This window comes from Sardina pilchardus, chromosome 14 (assembly GCF_963854185.1).
Source record: "Sardina pilchardus chromosome 14, fSarPil1.1, whole genome shotgun sequence".
Taxonomy (NCBI): domain Eukaryota; kingdom Metazoa; phylum Chordata; class Actinopteri; order Clupeiformes; family Clupeidae; genus Sardina; species Sardina pilchardus.
This window is the reverse complement of record NC_085007.1, coordinates 11,600,747-11,619,694: the sequence shown is the minus strand read 5'-3', so window position 1 is coordinate 11,619,694 and position 18,948 is coordinate 11,600,747. Positions and strand designations below refer to the sequence as shown.

At 40.4% G+C, this 18,948-nt stretch overlaps 1 protein-coding gene across 1 annotated transcript; it reads right to left on the bottom strand.

Moving 5' to 3' along the window:
• Positions 1-1,247: 1,247 nt before the first annotated feature.
• On the bottom strand, positions 1,248-13,195 carry LOC134100425 (myosin heavy chain, fast skeletal muscle-like). The gene is made up of 39 exons (XM_062553613.1): positions 12,992-13,195; positions 12,754-12,897; positions 12,511-12,667; positions 12,383-12,410; positions 12,154-12,259; positions 11,973-12,065; positions 11,821-11,884; positions 11,630-11,728; positions 11,444-11,547; positions 11,213-11,351; positions 10,898-11,016; positions 10,585-10,734; positions 10,256-10,426; positions 9,866-10,166; positions 9,699-9,763; positions 9,530-9,617; positions 9,322-9,439; positions 9,113-9,236; positions 8,887-9,023; positions 8,284-8,539; positions 7,927-8,169; positions 7,410-7,586; positions 5,708-5,853; positions 5,519-5,609; positions 4,817-5,206; positions 4,562-4,688; positions 4,363-4,481; positions 4,085-4,281; positions 3,827-4,010; positions 3,575-3,740; positions 3,353-3,477; positions 2,961-3,269; positions 2,460-2,663; positions 2,254-2,379; positions 1,991-2,161; positions 1,794-1,898; positions 1,612-1,707; positions 1,363-1,494; positions 1,248-1,268 (listed from the first exon to the last, which is right to left on the bottom strand). Exons 1-39 carry the CDS (start codon positions 13,193-13,195, stop codon positions 1,248-1,250), a joined length of 5,796 nt encoding a protein of 1,931 aa, XP_062409597.1.
• Positions 13,196-18,948: the final 5,753 nt, after the last annotated feature.

The following is an 18,948-nucleotide window of genomic DNA, read 5'->3' as shown; positions in this document are numbered from 1 at the left end:
AGGGCTTTTCATGTATTCTGTGGCCATGAAAATAATAGCAAAATTAGAAAATAAATGTTACATGAAAAACAAAATATTATTATTATCATATCGTTACTATATTATACCATATGTACACATCCTATTTCCACCACACATATACATACAAATATTACAACAAACAGATACCCCTGTGGACAATCGCCGGCACCCTTTGCCCCGGGACAGGGAGAAATACTGCCCCTATAGCAACACGCGCAGCCGCGTAGGAACAGTCAAACCAGACCGGGAAGCAGGAAGTGTGTGAGTAAGTAACATGTATGAATTAACCGGGATTTTAGACAGAAACAGGGAGTCAAAGAGACATAAAATAGTGGGTACTGCACTACATGTCATGGAGGTGAAAAAGTATGAAGTTATAGGAAGTGACAAATGAGTTTTGAGTGTTAAGAATGAAATTGCGGACTGACCGCGCTACAAACAAACGCAAATGTGTTAGTTGCGCAAAGTTCTGTGCTACTCTTCCCCGTAAGCACAATCCCCTGTGTTCACTAGCAGTACATACTGTACATGATTACATTGCACATAAACAAGTCCTTTCATAAGGCAGCGTGTAGGTGTACTGTATATATGCGTGTGTAAATGTTCGAAGTCTCTCTCCCGCTCTCGTGGGTAACGTCATTCACAGTCAGTGCGGGAGTGCGTAACAGTGAGAAGTGCAGTTCACTTTTAGGAGTCATTCTCAATTCAATTCTGAATTTTGCACAAGCCTGATGCACACTGTATACCTCCAAAATATGTAAGAACAATATGTTGTCTTTGAAATCAGAAGTTCCCGATGTTTTCTTTAGCTTTGATACACTGCATAAAATAATGGTAACTACATCTATGTTAGTTATTTAATTGGAAATATTTCACATTTTACAGTTTATGTAGAGTTGTGTGTTATGATAGCGATTGTTGATTTGCTATATAGAGACTATTATCAATTAGCTGACCCTGAAGTATTTTCTATGTGAAAGGTTCTGCACATAATATACTGTATGCTCTATGTTGTGCGCAGATGTAACATGCTCAAAATACTATTTTCTAGAAAGGTTTATGGTTCAAATGAACACTGATTCTGCCTCACAATTTAGTCTTCAAAAATGACAAAGGAAAATGAATGCTCAGATTCCAATGATTTATTACAGGTAGTGAATTTAGCTACAGAATGATCACAGCATCCGGATATTAATCCAGATGAAAATGACTGGAGATCCGAGGGATTACTCTGCTGCCTCTTTGCCCTTTGGGAGAGAACAAAGGCAATACATTATTTTCACTACATGCAATATGAAGTCGAGTCAAGAAATCAACATTACTGCACAAAAAAAATCGTACCTTTCCAGAATCCCGGCTCTTGGCCCTCAGCTTGTTGACCTGAGACTCAGCAATGTCCGCACGCTCCTCAGCCTCCTCCAGCTCATTCTGCACCTTCCTGCACTTGGACAGGTGGGTGTTGGCCTGCTCCTCCTGTGTTAAATAATTGTGGATCCATTTAGTTTCAAACCAAGCATTTTAATGGTGTAATGAAAAGGGCCAGGGAAAATTTAGTGTAGAGATGAGATTTGGATAATAAACACTACTCACAGCTTCCTCAGCCTGCCTCTTGTAGGCCTTGACCTTCAGCTGCAACTTGTCAACCAGATCCTGGAGTCTGGCAACATTCTTCTTGTCCTCTTCAGTCTGAAGAGAAGATAAGTGTATCAAGCCTTATCTTCTTCTCTGAAGCATTTAACACTATGATACACTGTGAAAAGACATGTCTGTACCTGGTAGGTGAGCTCTTTAACCCTCCTCTCATATTTGCGGACTCCCTTAATGGCATCACCACCACGTCTCTGTTCAGCCTCAACCTCATTTTCCAGCTCACGAACCTTAATGTGGAAAATATTAGCATGTTAAACACCATTTTCTACTAATGTGAGATTTTTGGCGCATTTGTTCACAAGCATATCTTGCTGCCTACCCTAGACTCCAGTTTCTGGAGTTGTTTTTTGCCACCTTTCATGGCCAGGTTCTCAGCCTCATCCAGGCGGTGCTGCAGATCTTTCACAGTGATCTCCAAGTTCTTCTTCATCCTCTCAAGATGAGAACTGGTATCCTGCTCTTTCTTCAGTTCCTCTGCCATCATAGCAGCCTAAGTAACAGGACAATGACTTTTACATCATATCAGCTACAACTTTGCCTTTGCATGTGTTTAATTTAAAAAAAAAAAAAAACACCTCTTACATCAGTGATGGCTTTCTTGGCCTTGTCTTCAGCATTTTTAGCCTCCTGGACAATGTCATCAACCTCCCCTTGTACCTGAACCAAGTCTGCCTCAAGCTTCTTCTTGGTGTTAATCAGACTTGTATTCTAAAATTAAACAGAACATGGCAATTATGAACTGAAAGGTGTACATGTTGAATTTATTAACCCGTTTTTCTTCTCTGTACCTGAGAGTGCAGAAGGCCAACACGCTCACTGGCATCAACCAACTCTTGTTCAGCCACTTTGCGGCCTCTCTCTGTCTGCTCCAGAGCGGCTCTCAGCTCCTCAATCTCAGACACCATCAGGGTGTTCCTGCGCTCCACCATGGCAACCTGCTCCTTCATGTCATCCTGTCCTCTGACAGCATCATCAAGGTGCAGTTGAGCGTCCTAAAAGATGGCATAATATGTCAGGACTCAGGATTCTATCATAGTATATCACAGCAAGTAATAAGCAAATGTAGTTTATTGCACATGTTTATCTAATCATTTCTATTGTTGTCCTCTTACAGCGTCATCAAGATGAAGTTGAACATCCTATCCAAAAAATTTTAAATGACAAAGGACATAGTGCTATTGTGTCCCGCTAAAAGAATGTACTACTTTCAGACAATATTAAAAGTTTATTCTTTTTAATGACATGATCAAGCAAATCATTAGATGCATAATAACATTGGGATTACTAGCCTTGAGTTGACCCTGCACATTTCTCAGTTGTTTCTGGGACTCAGAAGCCTGGCGGTTCGCATGGCTCAGCTGAACCTCCATCTCATTGAGGTCTCCCTCCATCTTCTTCTTGATTCTCAGGGCATCATTTCTGCTCCTGACCTCAGAGTCCAGAGTACTCTGCATGGAGTCAATCACCCTCTGGCTGTTCCTCTTGATCTGCTCCATTTCCTCATCCTTCTCTGCAAGCTTCCTGTCAACCTCACCCTTGATCTGGTTGAGCTCAAGCTGGACACGAAGAATCTTGGACTCCTCATGCTCAAGAGTTCCCTGTAGAAGAAAACAGAGAATCAAAAATGTATCTACCTTTCTGTAGAGTCACTTTTTGTTTGTAATCGTCTAAAAGTCTCTACCTCAGCCTCCTCCAGGGCAGTCTGGATCTCTGACTTTTCAGTCTCTACAGTCTTCTTTGCCTTCTCTAGCTCATGGATGCTCTTTCCGGTCTCGCCAAGCTGCTCAGTCAGATCCGAGATCTCCTCTGCAAATGTGCATTTATCATGCTATAGTAAACATATTTTCTGGATGTTTAAAAACATTTCTGTAAGTGGAATATGCATCAGGTTATCTTAACTCACGTTGGAGATTTTTGCTTTCTCTCTTCAGGGTCTCAAGATGGTCAAGAGCCTCCTCATAGGAGTTCTTCATCTTGAACAGCTCAGTGCTGAGAGAACGAGCTTCTTTCTGGGCACCTTCCAGCTCAGCCTGACCCTCCTCATACTTCTGCTTCCACTCTGCCAGAACCTTTTAGAAACATTTTTTGCTGTTGGCAGATACTCATTCAGCTTTAACCAACATTCCACATTTTAGTGCTATTATGGAAAGATTACCTTGTCAAAGTTCCTCTGTTTCTTATCAAGGTTAGCAGCCAAAGCATTGGCTCTCTCTACATCAATCATAAGATCCTCAACCTCCCCTTGGAGTCTCTGTTTGGTCTTATCCAGAGAGGCACACTTGGAGTTGACAGCCTCAATTTGCTCCTCAGCTTCCTGCAGACGCTGGGCAAGCTTTTTCCTGATTACATGATAGTATTTGTTAGACAAAAGTTTTGCTGAAGAAATGGTTTTTTGTATTTGGGTTTTACATACTTTGACTCTTCAAGCTCCTCAGTGCGCTGGATGGCATCAGTTTCATATTTAGACCTCCATTGAGACACTTCACTGTTTGCCTTTGACATGCCACGCTGCAGCTCAGCCTTAGCCTCCTGCTCCTCCTCAAACTGCTCCCTCAGGAGGTCACAGTCATGGCGTGCAGACTGAACAGCATGGGCCAGGGCATTTTTGGCCTGTTGGTGAATAACAATGTGTTAACCAGTTGCTTAAGATGCCATTAAAGTGAAAGTCATTTGTAAATTCAGAATCTTTACCTTGATCTCCTCTTCATTCAGCCTCTTCAGTTCCTCTATTTGCTGAGTGAATGCCTGTTTGCTTCTGGTCAGCTGAGAAACCAGGGCATCTTTCTCCTCCACCTGACGTCCAAGCTCACCTGGTTGATAATTGTGGGGTTTTTTTAGCACAGATTTTGTGAATACTGTAGAAAACAACTCTCCATATTATCAATATTACCATTTTCAGTCTGAAGTCTTGCTCTCTGAGCACTAATGTCATTGAGCTGGCGGGCACTCTCATCACTCTTGGCCTTGGTTTCACTGAGTTGGTCCTCGAGGGTGCGGCACATCTTCTCCAGATTTCCCTGTTTATATCAATGAGACCCACAGAGGTGTAGGGAAAACAATAGAGTTACAGAAATGTAGCACCTCAGTGACAAGTTTGCAAATTTGTTTGTTTAAAGCAATACATGAAGCCATATATTTCACTAACTTTAGATTTAGAAACCGCTTCCATGTTGCTGGACAGGTCGTCGATCTCCATCTTAAATTCACTCTTCTCCTTCTCAAGCTTTTGCTTGACACGTTGGAGATTGTCGATCTGCTCTCCCAGCTCAGCCACGCTGTCAGCCTGCTTCTTGCGAAGAGCTGCAGCTGTGGCTTCATGCTGCAGAGTGGACTCTTCAAGGTCACGACGCAGCTTCTGGAACTCAGCCTCACGCTTCTTGTTCATCTCAATTTGAGCAGCAGTGGCACCACCAGCTTCCTCAAGCCTTTCACTGATCTCTTCAAGTTCCCTGGAGAGATCAGCTCTCTGCTTCTCAACCTTGGCACGAGCTGCACGCTCAGCCTCAATCTCCTCCTCCAGTTCCTCAATGCGGGCCTATTGATTGTCCAAAATACATAGTAACACTTAACTTAAAGGAGAATTATGTACATGGTTCACATACAGTATCCCTGTTGCTTGGTGTCATGGGGTACTGAAAAGAAGTGAACAAACAATCGGTGATACCTAACGCAAGTTAGCTTGTTGCCAAGAAGCTACAAAGCTATGTTCGGGGTTTGTCACTTCAACTGAGCCTTTGTCCGTCTTAATATACTCAAAATGTCTTTACAACTGCTGTACAACATGAACAGAGTCCTCACATTACAAACATCCTTTTTTTAATGGATGCGGAAAAAAAAAAAAACAAACCTGAAGCTCCTTGATCTTCTTCTGAAGCTGAGCAGCCAGAGATTGTTCATCTTCAATCTTACTGAGAAGTTGGCTTGTTTCAAAGTCCTTCCTGGTAAACAAATGGAAGAAGAAATTAACCCTGAAGTTAGCTGTATGCATGGAAATTAAATAGCAAAGTTTCCTAACAGATATTAGATATGGCCTTACTTCTTTATCTTCTCTTCAGACTGCTGTTTGTCATTCTCCAGATCCATGATGTTCTCTTGGGCCAGCTTCAAGTCACCCTCAAGCTTTCTCTTGGCTCTTTCAAGGTCCATACGGAGCTTCTTTTCTTGCTCAAGGGAGCCCTCAAGCTGCAGATTCAATTGTGAGTAAGTCTCAAGGAAATAGTGTAATTTGTATTTGTTTGTATTCATATAAATCAGTGATGCGTGAGCTGATCCAAATCGAGCGGGCGACCGCGGTTATGGGTCAAGAAAAAATATTTTTAATGATATTCGGGTCATGTTTGGTCGGGTCGGTTAAAATAAATATGCCGATATTTTTTTGTAATTTATATAGACACATAATTGTCTTTAGAAGAGAAAGACATAATTTGCTGCATCCCCACTGAAACGCGATTCTATCCCCCACATTTTGACACGAACATGTGGATATGCACTTGTTGTTTCTGCGTAGACAGACCCTCGGCTATAGCCTGATGAGCCAGACCCACATTTGCTGCCGCTTGGGGCGTCTAGATTTCTAGGCTACCTCGGCTACACTTGACATGCATGATTTGTTCTCAGAGCATATGCTTTCTATGTCTATGATCTGCAGCTTATTTCTCGAACTGCTGGCCTCCTCGACAGAAAATTTGGCTACTGAGCAGCGAAGTTGCCGATGCAATGCGTGCTTCCCAAGTCAGATAATTCGCAGCAAGATCTAATGGTATTATGGAACCATGGACTGAAAGAAAAATAAACTAAAAGTTTCCCCAATCGGGAAATACTTTTTAATTTAATATCATCAAGGCATATAGCCTACAGTTGGTATGAGCATGCAATGTGTGTCCTTGCGCAACTTATATAGTGGCTCATTGGAAAGCCCCACGTCTGATCTCATCTCGCTGCAATTTATAATCGCAGAGCAATGAAGCAGAGAGGTGTGGGGTTTTTTTGTTTTTTTTTTTAGATTATTTTTTTGGGGCTTTTTATGCCTTTAATTGGACAGGACAGTAGAGAGAATGACAGGAAGCGAGTGGGAGAGAGTCGGGGTGGGATTCAGAAAGGACCACGGGGCGGGAATTGAACCCGGGTCGCCGGCGTGCGGTGCAGGTGCCCCAGCCAGTCGCGCCATGGCTGGGGCTGAGAGGTGTGTTTTTAACGCACTCAATCGGGCTCTATGGGTTTTGCTTTTGCTTTTTGTTTTGGTCCATTAATGAAGACGTTAATAAAGAGTTTCTTAATAATATTCTATGCCTGCATTTCATGCTTGGGAGAGCTTCAAGGCATGCATGTGAGGAACGGCTGAAACAGAATTTGTAGGCTATAGGAAAATCCTTAGGCTAATTATTTTCAATGTTGAGTCAAATAGCCTAATTTTTGGATGAATGCTGACATGGAACAAAAAAGGTAGACTAAATGCATGTTTCACAAATTCTGAGCAATCACTAGGCTATATATAATTAGGCCTATATTGTTATTGTTATGAGATGCCAGTTTTGCGTAGCTCAATGACGCTACGACTAAGGTAGACTACTTTTTACAATAAGTGAGTCTGGAAGCGGGTCGGGTACAGTATTTTAATTATTATTTTTTGCGGTCTGAGTTGCGGTCGGCTTAGTTGAACACGGCGGGGTGGGCCGTTCAGACACGTACCCGCGCCATCACTGATATACATATACATACTGTATATATTCAGAACTTACATCATCCACTTGCTGTTCAAGCTTAGTCTTGGACTTGGTCAGAGTGTTAACTTTGTCTTCCTCTGCCTGAAGATCATCAAGAGTCTGCTGGTGGGCCTCTTGGAGGGATTTCTTCTCCTTTGTCAACTTAGCAATGGATTCATCTTGAGAAGCCATCTCTTCTGTGAGGTTTTTAACCTTTGCATAAGTTTCATATCCAGTTAAATTCCAAACAATTACTGACTATATGCAAAGTCCTTATAGGCAACTCTTGCCACTCCACAACCGTCTTGGCAATCTCAGGAGGAGAGATACAGTATGTAAATCCTTATAAGAAGCTCATATCAGCATTATAAGTACATGTGAATACATCTGACATAAACAATGTTCAGAATAAAAAATATTGTCCAAAATATATTGACATGGTGACGGAAATAAACAGAGGGTGAAATGTCAAATGTCATCCATGTAATTCCCAAGCTTTGCAGTGTTAGAACCATGCCAAATACCACACTGATGCCTTCAAAAAAATGCCTACCTTGTTCTCAGTGGCATGTTTCTCCTTCTCCACTTTGGCCAAGGTCAGCTCCAGATCATCAATGTCCTTCTTGAGTTCAGAGCACTCATCCTCCAGTTTCCTCTTCTTGGCAGTAAGCTCAGCATTGATTTCCTCCTCATCCTCCAGTCTCTCGGTTGTCTCTTTGAGTTTGGCCTCAAGTTGGATCTTACTTTTGATTAGACCCTCACACCTCTCCTCAGCATCATTGAGACCCTCAGATCCCTATTGTAAATATAACATAGATATAAGAAGCATGACATCTGATTTATATTGAAAACACAATTCTGAGACTGGGTAGTGGTATGAATATTGAAATTGCACAATATATGCACTTACAGATGACACTTGCAGCGCCAGGTCATTCCTCTCTTGCACCAGAGCCACCATCTTCTCCTCCAGCTCCTTCTTCCTGGCTTCCGTCTTTGCATGGTCCACCTTGAGTTTCTCATAGTTCTCCTTCAGGTTGGCCAGCTCCTTCTCAGTTTCAGCACTCTTCAGCAGAGGTTTGATCTTGTAGTAAACCTTCATCCAAGGCCAAGTCTTGACATTCATGAATGAGCGGATATTGTACTGGATGGTGTAAATAGACTCTCTAAACAAGAATGATTGATTGTAAAGTAATTGGTCACATGCTTTTGAAACAATTAGTCCTTGAGAAAGAAATTGAATTTGAATTGAATTGAATACTTTAATGTCATTGCACAGAATACAACGAAATTGGATCACAATCCTCAAGGTGCATTTAAAACAAAATAAAAGGCTAATAATTTAAGACAATACAGACACACAATCACTCAACCCCAGTTATTCTGTCCTCCCATAGCCCCATAGTAGGGTGAGGGACCCACACAAACAGTAGTACACATACATTCAATACATTCATGCTCATAGAAAAGTCAGGCGAGGTAGAAATACTTTTGAATCCTTTAAAACAATTACCTTCTTTCCATCATCTTACTAAACTCCCTCCTCATTAGGTATGCACGGCAGAGAGCTTGAGTCATTGTGACCAAGGCTGCCAGTTTTTCATCTCTCATCTCCTCAAGGGTACCCAGCAGACCGGCTTTGAAGAACACCTGAGAGAGATTGGAAATTAAATGTATGATTTGGACACAGAAAAAAGCTGTGCTAAATGTAATACAAATAGATTTAGAAACCTCTCTACCTTAGTGTGTCCAAACTTGTACTGGGTATGATCAACATCAATGGATCCCAAGAGCTTCTCAGCAGCCTTCTTGTTATCAATGAACTGACCCTCAGGGATCACACTGGCATTCAACACTTTGTATCTGGAGATGATAAATACATGTGTTTGCCTGTTATTTGAATCTGGTATACAACATGATTAGTATTTTAGTTGCCGTCCCAGTTCACCTCTGCTTGAAGTCACCATAGAGGATTCTGCTAGGGAAACCCTTTCTGCAGATTCTGATACCCTCCAGCACACCATTGCACCTGAGCTGGTGGATGACCAGGAAGTTCTGCATATAACCTGTCAAATACAGGTCATGAGATTTCATATTCTCAATGCATTAAATGAATAATGCACATATCTTATTCTTCACCACCAAACGCCCTTTACCTGGTTTCTTAATTTCATTTGGAATCAGACAACGCACAAAGTGAGGATGGGTGCTCCTCAAGTTGGTCATCAGTTTGCCCAAGTTCTCCTGTTGAGATAATAATGCAGTCACATTATCCTCGCACTGCTCTTAAAGATGGTTTGTTTTTTATTGATTAAAGATACATACCCTGAACTGTGATGAAACAGTCTGCATGGAGCCACCCTTCTTCTTCTTCTTACCACCACCAGCCTCTGTTGACATACAAATGATGGGCAATTGAGTTACATATATAGCAATTTATATATGGGATATTTTTGTAATAGTTTGTAGACTTGTATAGTGTTTTCTGTTACCCTCAACAACAGGTGGGTACAAAACAGGCAGAAGTTTTACTCCTGACTTTTGGTACAGCTGCACAACAGAATCATTCAGTGGATCCTTGTTCTTGTCCAGCCAGCCACCAACATTGTAGTCCACAGTGCCGGCATAGTGCACCAGGGAGAAGTGGGCCTCAGCGTGGCCTTTTTTGGGCTTGGGCTTCTCAAAGGCCTTAGTTTTGCCAAGATGCTGGTCATACAGCTTGTTCTTGAAAGTGACGTCAGAGGCCTTGGGGAACATGCACTCCTCTTCAAGGATGGCAAATATCCCCATAGGCTGTTGGGAAAATTAGTTTAATTTTAAAAGTGGATATCGTGAAACAGTACAAATTTAGTACTTGGCTCGTTGGATTTATTAAAACTGACCTTTTCAATAAGCTCAATGCAAGCGGCCAAGTCCATACCGAAGTCAATGAACTCCCATTCAATGCCCTCTTTCTTGTACTCCTCTTGCTCCAAAACAAACATGTGATGGTTGAAGAACTGTTGCAGTTTCTCATTGGTGAAGTTGATGCACAGCTGTTCCATGCTGTTGAACTGTGTTGGAAACATATGAAACATTATTTGAGAGTGGCTCACTTGAAATCATGGAAATGTGAAATGAAATATATTTTGTGGTGACACATGTAGCTTGAGAGTTTGTCTCCTCATATTGAAATTGGCATGTTTTTACTATAGTGTAATGTAATCCTTACATCGAAAATCTCAAAGCCAGCAATGTCCAGCACACCAATGAAGAACTGTCTCGGCTGTTTTGTGTCCAACATCTGGTTGATACGGATGACCATCCACAAGAACATCCTCTCATAGATAGACTTGGACAAGGCCATAACTGAATTATTGACCTGAAATAAAAAATAATTCAAAGGTTTAAGGCATGGGCTTAAGCTTGCAATAAGAATGGTTTTGAACATTTATTATCAAAGAAGGTCATTACAAACACCAAAATTCCTTCTATACAATCTCAAAAACTGCTTTTTGTCAACTTTGTCATGGGTGAAATAATACCTGTGGCACAGTCTGACCCTTGGTGACAAACTCATTTCCGACTTTCACTCTTGGGTAGCACAGAGCCTTCAGCATGTCAGCGGAGTTCAGGCCCAGGAGGTAAGCAACTTTGTCTGCATCTATGAACAGTAAAACATTTAAGGAAGTTGTTTATATCAATTCTTTTTTCAATTTCTTAAATTAAATTGCTTAATGAAAGACACTGTAGACTTCTTGTTGTAATCTAAGACATTTTTGTTGTGGGTAATAAATACAATCAATTAACAAAGAGGAAAAATATATATATTCAGGCAAAGATTTAGTAGAGCAACCTACCCTCAGTGCCATCAGGCTCAGCCTGCTCCTCACGCTGCTTCTGCTTGAATTTCATGTTGCCATGATGGAGCACAGCACCAGTCAGCTTGTAAATGGTCACTTTCTCCTCTCCACTGAAACCCAGGATATCAATGGCATCCTGTAATGATAAATTATTCTATTATTTTAAAGATTTTTTCAAGAAATTGAGGGGGGGGGGGGGGGGGGGGCACAAATTACTAGATTACTTACATCTGTGGCATCCAGCTCCTCTTTGTCATCAATGCTGGCCACTGTGATCTGACCCTGACTGCACATTGGGAAGTCATAGGGGTTGGTTGTGATGAGGGACATTTCTGTAGGGGGTAGAAAAGGATTTTAGAAATTCAAAATGACATGTATTGATTTGTGAACTTTGGTTGAAGATATTAGCCTTACCTATAATTTCAGGCTTATGGTTGGTCATCATCTGGTAAAAGATGTGGTAGCCTCTCTCATCAGGGAGCTGGAATGTCACTCTAGACTTCTCCAGCAGGTCTGTTTACACAGAGAAGTATGTATCTTCAGTTGTCAAAAGGCAGCAGTCATGAAATATTTGTATAAACACAGGACAGTTATACAGTACTTACAAGTCTCAATATCAGCACTAGCCAGTTTTCCAGATGTGCCAAAGTGAATTCTGATGAATTTACCCTGTTTGAGATTAAATGTATCTTAAGAAATTGATTCTTATCCATAACTACAGAACTGAGGCAAGAGTTCAGATGAGACATTAACTTACAAAACGTGAAGAGTTGTCATTCCTCACAGTCTTTGCATTACCATAAGCCTCCAGCAGTGGATTGGCAGCAATAATCTGGTCTTCAAGAGAGCCCTGCAAGTCAGAGGATAAATTGTTATTTAAAGTGCTTGGCTGTGTTGTTGTATGATAATTAGCCTATACGTGTGCATAAAGTCCTAACCTTCATTTTGCTTGTATCTTTCTTCTTGTCACCAGACACTGCAATTGTTGCAAAGTACTGGATGACACGCTTGGTGTTCACAGTCTTACCTGCACCAGATTCTCCACTGGAGTACACAGAAGATATTGCAATTTAATATCTTGATTAAAAGAGTGCTATAAGATTATACAGAATATATTGCAAACGCCTTGTATCTGTCAAAGGTTTTGAGACATGCTTTGACACTCACGTAATCAGAATAGACTGGTTTTCCCTGTCTGTCGGGCAAAATAGTTGAGTTAATCATTTTGAATAATTATATGAATCAAATGTATAATTCATTAATTTCATTCAGTGGCTTTTTAACTGAAAGCTTACCTTGAAGCATGAATTGATAGGCATTGTCAGAGACAGAGAAGATGTGGGGTGGGGCCTCCATGCGCTTCTTGCCTCTGTAGGCACTCACCACCTCTGGATCATATACTGGTAGCCACTTGTAGGGGTTCACAGTGACACAGAAAAGTCCCGAGTAGGTCTAGAATTGTGAAATAAGGAGGATTGGTTTTCTAGCATTTTTATTGTTTCAACATTTTTTGTATTTTACTGTAGTCTAATGCTTACGTAGATCATCCATGCTGCATAACGCTCTTTGAGGTTATACAGGACAGAAGCTTCATTGAGGTGGGTCATCATGGCCATATCCTCAATTTTGTCGAACTTAGGAGGATTCATGGGGAAGACTTCATCTTCCTTCACTGTCCTTTCCTAAAACCAATGTAGAAAACAGTTTTAACAAAGAGATCTAATTCAGAAATGTCATTGTTTTACCAGAATCATTTTAACAGCCTTTCCAAAGTACCTCCTTGGTTTCAAGCGTTTCAACAGTGGCTTTGCCACCTTCCTTCTTTTTAATTGTACCCTTGATGTACAAGTCCTCTTTGTCAACCACATAGCAAGCACTCTTTGCATCAAAGGGCTTGCTTTGGGCTTCAAGTCTTTCCTTCTCAGGCTTACGGAGGTAGATGGCAGCCTTGCCATATACGGCCATTTCACCGTCCCCCATGGTTGCTGGTAACTGCATTGATCAGAAGTCAACATTACTAATAGTAGGCCTACATATGAAGAACAGCTAACCATGCCATAATAAAATTAATATAATCTGGAAAAAATAAGTAAAATATATGAACATTAACCTTTGTACCTATAAAATGATACTGGTATAAGGAACACAGATATCCATTACATCAGCACTCAATTTCTTAATGGTTCACCAGTCTGTACAATATACAGATACATATTTGTATTTGCATTAAAGGAACCGTATATAAGAAATGTATTTCAATTAATCATAAAATGGCCCTGATACAGTATGTCACTAAGAAATCATGTTCATTTCAAATACTTATATCACTCACAACAGTAGTTTGGCCAGGATATTGTCATTTAAAAGTGAAGCTGCAGCCCACAACTGATGTTGATGTTGTCATGTTCTGTTTTGGCCTGATTCGCCACCCTCCACCTATACCAATCTCAAAGTCAGTAGTGTTGCAGCATCCGGGTTGCCAGCTCTGCTAGTTACCACAGCTGCAGCTACAAACGTGTCGGATAAAACCTGTCTAACGTTATGAAACCTAAAATACCTTGTTATGAATCCAAAATACGTTGTGATAAAGTCCTAAATAAAGCAAGGATTTGTATAGGAGATGGAGACGGCTGAAAACGGAGAAGAGTTTTAAGACAGATGCCAACGTTGCTAATTTTCTAGGTAAGATTCATCTACAGTATGTTTGGCTACCTTACTTGTACAGTAGTTAATGTAAATGGACATTTCAAATATTCTTGACAGTTGAAGTTATGCATGTTTGTGCAAAGTACCAGTTCTGGCCAAAATCTTACATATGGTTCCTTTAACAAACTTCTGCTGTCCTCTCTTCTGATAAACTATTCCTTTTAATATTATTACTATTTTACTACAGAACAGAATGGTGATGCATATCACTGGGAGATATGTTCAATGTTCAATACTATTGTAGAATGGGATAGCAATTTTTCTTGTGACATTTATGGTAGATTTGACAATAAATCCCATCATTTATTTTCCATTTTTCTTGAAATGACTGTCTTTAGCTATCAAAGATCTATTTTGAGAACAAAACATTTCAACTCAGGTATGTGGTGTGAACACAGAATATAATTATAAAATATTTGGATTAGGCCTGTAAAGCAGCCACATTGTTGAGTGTTGCAGCCATACAATTATTATAATAGAACTGGAGAGCTAATGGCTAATTCAGTCAAAAATATACTCATTAGGCTGCCGTCATCATTAAAAATGGCATCCAACACATGTTCACTTCTACTCCCATTTTCACAAACAGGCCATTTACTGTACAGTAGGTGCCACATTACTGATGGCCACAAATTATGTTGTCCATAAGGATTGTTGGTTCCGCTCGCAATTTCTTGCTGAGAGGTTTAGCCAATCCACATATTTGTGAAAATGTGATTGAAATTGAGCATATATTGGATGTAATGTTTAGAGATGGAGGCCAGCTAGGATAAGTTAACCCTCCAAATTCTGAACCCCTGGTCATTGTAACATGTACATTATGTTCAATATTTGCCTAAATATGGACACCTGTCCAGTTCTATTATAAAACAGGCAAAATAAATTTGTCTCTAAACAGTGAGTGTTATATTAATAAAAAAAAATATATCTTTGATGGAGTAAAAAGTCTTACCTTTTCTTTCCCAAATCAAGATGAAATGTCAAAGTTGTTAAAACCGCTGAAAAACAAAGTTATTTACAAAGTAAGATGATATAATGTACAATGTGTAAATGTCATGTGAAAAGTAAAGCTGAAGGAGTTTTTCATTAAATTCCATCTCTCCTCCTTCACCACCATGTAACAGCTCCAGCAGCCCTCTCTATGGCAACGTATGTACTGTAGGGATGACTTACTGTGCACTGGAACCCCCCTGCCTCTTGCTGTTCTCCCTGCTCCCTGCAAGTCCTTTTATTGGCCATCTTCTGCAAACTAAGCAAGTAGCCCCTAATAAGGCAAGATGTATATATGTGCATTTCATAGATGTCAAATGATATATTTAAACATTGCCTCAACCTTGTTATCCCACACATCAATTCAATTGATGGTGTAGTGATACATTCACTACATACCAGTACTTGCTATGCAATATTATGGACCCCCACTTCCCTACTGGGGGAAGATGCTGATATTTTATCAGTTTTGTCAACAGACTGCCCACCATTTTGCCACTTGCGGTCATATTTCTTTATTAAATTAATCAAATGATTTCACTACAAATTATCCCCATCAAACATGAATACACTGTCCTTATCTTACCATACATGCACAGCATGGTTATAGGCCCCCTTTTTTGGTAGCTGTAGAATTTCTGAAGCAAGAAGGCAAACATTTTCTTTTCTCACTCTTCTCTTGTTTGTCTTTTTTGACTCAAGTTACTACATAATATTATTCCAGTTAATTCTGGTCAGTTTGTCTGATACATTTAAGTACTCCTTAACTAGTAAATGTGAGGCCAATTTGTATTCTTGAAGCATCATTTAGCATCTTAATAGACTTATTTTGAAGGCAAACTATAAATAGTTATGATTAAATGATTAAATAAAAGTTCTCAGTAATTACAGGGGATCCGTTTCAATCCATTTCACTGGATTAAAGTATTGCATTTTTATGATGCATAAGTCGTTCCAGTAGGCCTTGAAATAAATTCATGAAATCAATATCCCTATGAAACGTTAATATGCAGTAGGGCATAAATATCTATTTATGCCCCACATACAGCGTGGTTTAGAGGCCTTTTTTGGTTAGGGTAACTAGTACATTTTAAAGTGAAGAGGCCTTTCCTGTTTTATTGCTGGTGTACTGTGACCAGGGGGTGACCAGCCTGTCATTTTCAAAGGTTATCAGTCTGTGAATTTCAGATCCTCATAAAACGTTCTCAGGAACATTTCCACCCCACTCCACCCCACACGTCAGTCAGTCAGGCTGTTCTAAGTCGTTATTCTGAAACAAGTGGTGCACTTCTCATCTAAATGAGCAATATACTCAGCTGACATATGCTGTTTATTATGTGAGCAATATGCCATGTAACACATGAAATGGACACATGAAAAATCCTCAGACAATCCTTGCCAATAACATCATGTTTACATACATAAAATACAACACAAATGCAAGCCTATTAATGAACACGATGACAAAAACACCATAGCCCAATCATTGAGTAACAAGAAAAACAACCACTTAGTGAGTTTTGGTCAGGCTCCTGTCCTATTCTTTGACATCACCAGACTACCAAGGAATGACACAGGTGCGATTGCTCAGAGGCAGTAGTTCCAACAACCAACCTTTTTGTGATTGAGAGTTCAAATTACCCTTTCTAGAAATCCAAGAGCAACGGTTCTAACTACAAAGGTTGCGATGGAAGTTAGCCAGCTACACTTTCAAGAAACACACCCATGGACGGCTGCAAACATTTCTGTTCTGACATGGTGGGTGCGTCAGACTGAGTTCCTGCATGGACAGAGATGAGAAGGGTATGTAATTGGGTATCATATCAACTGAACTAACTCTTGGGGGAGATGGTGAATAATTTCCCAAAATGTTGGTGTGTTCCTTTAAAAAACTACATGAGGTAGTTTATGTCAAAGCACTTACAGATATCCACTGTTAGCATGCAAACCAATTAGCGCTAGCCCAGCTCTCCTGTAATACCACGAGTGACAGCCGTATGACATACAGTACTGTGCATGTCAATGGAAGGGTGCTGTGTGGCTGTGCGCCCCACAGAATCATATAGAGCTCCTCTGCAGGACTTAAGACATGACACCGAACACCAGCAATAAATGTGCTATGCTCTCCCTACTTTTGGAATGTCAACTTATAATTGACCGTTTCTACCACTGCCAAGGGGACCACTTAAACAGACTGGAAATGTGTCTATACTGTAAATAGAATATGACATTTACATTTTATAGGCATATTGATTTCAAGGAATTAGTTGATTTGGGTTTTGCACATGTTTCTCCTGAGATCTGAGAGGTCTGGTGGAAACACAGCCTAATTCCAGCCTTTTCAGTATGTGTGCAATTCAGCAAACTTGGATTCCACATTGTTAAACATGTCTTAATTGTCCAAGATATGCTGCCGGATTTCTGTGAGGTGAATATAATTTCTGATCCGAACCAAATCGACCACAGCCTGCTCTTGTTGGTCAGTTAGAATTTTGCCTCTGCCTCCACTACAGTATTTGTTACAATAAGTAAGTGTATTTGTCAATGAATGAAACATGGTACATCACTGACCGTCTGTATATGAAATGACTATAAACTAAGCTGTTCCTGTGAGCTACCCCACATATGTGACCACTCATAGCGAAATCAGTCGTTTTGCGCACAACGTTATTTTGAGAAAATCAACAATAACAAACTTCCGGGTTAAAATGTTGAATTTCACGTTTTCGCCTAATTCGACTGTATACAGTCTACAGTTTCATATCGTGAACGCATTTCACGGAAAAACACGTTTTGACTGTTAAACCCGGCGAAGATTCAACACATTTGCTGTCATTCCCGTTGCGCACGCGCTGCTTAAAAAGGTGATTTCTCCTCTTCTGGCATATCGTGACAGGAGAACCATGTCAACTTTGGATGCTGTTATCTTAGCGATAGTTTGTGTAATACCCTCGATATACATATCGTTGGAAAGCTTAGTTTATGGCCGTTCACGTGAGCACAATAACTGAATTTAATTAATTTTACCGAAACGACTGGTTCCGCTTTACAGGGTCACATATCAGAAAATGCTATCAGACCTATCCTTAATATCTTGTATTTGTTGCAGAGACCTCAAATATTTGAGTTTACAAGGTTCCCAATACCACCAGTTTTGCATTTTCCCCAAATATATAGGTTAAAACTCCTAGCCTGCACAGTGAAACCCCTTCAAATGATCCAGAATGCTGCAGCACGCTTGGTCTACAACCAACCCAAAAGGGCGCATGTCACCCCATTGCACATCCAGCTACACTGGCTACCGCCGCCCGCATCAAATTCAAGACTCTAACGAGACTCTAATGCCTACAAAGTACTCTTCGGCTCTGCTCCCACCTATTTGAATGCCCTCATACAGGCATATGCTACCACACGACTGATGCGCTCCTCAACCGAGCGACGTCTAGCTCTTCCACCAGCACGCTTAGGCCAATCCAAACTTTTCTCATCTGTCGTCCCTCGTTGATAGAACGCACTACCTGTTCCTACTAGAGTAGGGACATCCCTCGCCATCTTCAAAAGGATGCACTACTACAGACAATTACACTCATTGATGCACTTGTGTTTTTTTCTTGTTGTTAGAATTGCTCTTAAAAGCTTTAAATGTGTTTACCATGTTGGAAGTCGCTTTGGTTAAAAAGCATCAGCCAAATGTAAAATGCTAAAAACGAATCAGCTTGCAAACTTTTTAATGGTCCATATACTTAGAACACGTTTGTCTTCCATCCTAAGTTTGGGCAGGCTTTGAATAAGTAATTTGATACACTTCGATTTAACCCCCATTTCACACACACAAACTCACAGTACACAGTAGCACACACACACACATAGTTTATGTTGCTCTTTTATTCATTTTACTCTCACTCAAGTGAATATTTGAACTAGAATTCTACTCTTTACTCAGTTACATTTTCCATTGGGCCTTCATTGAGATGAGTATTTCGATAGAAGTACTAGAACACATAACTTCGTTGACTGGAATACAAGCATACATAGAC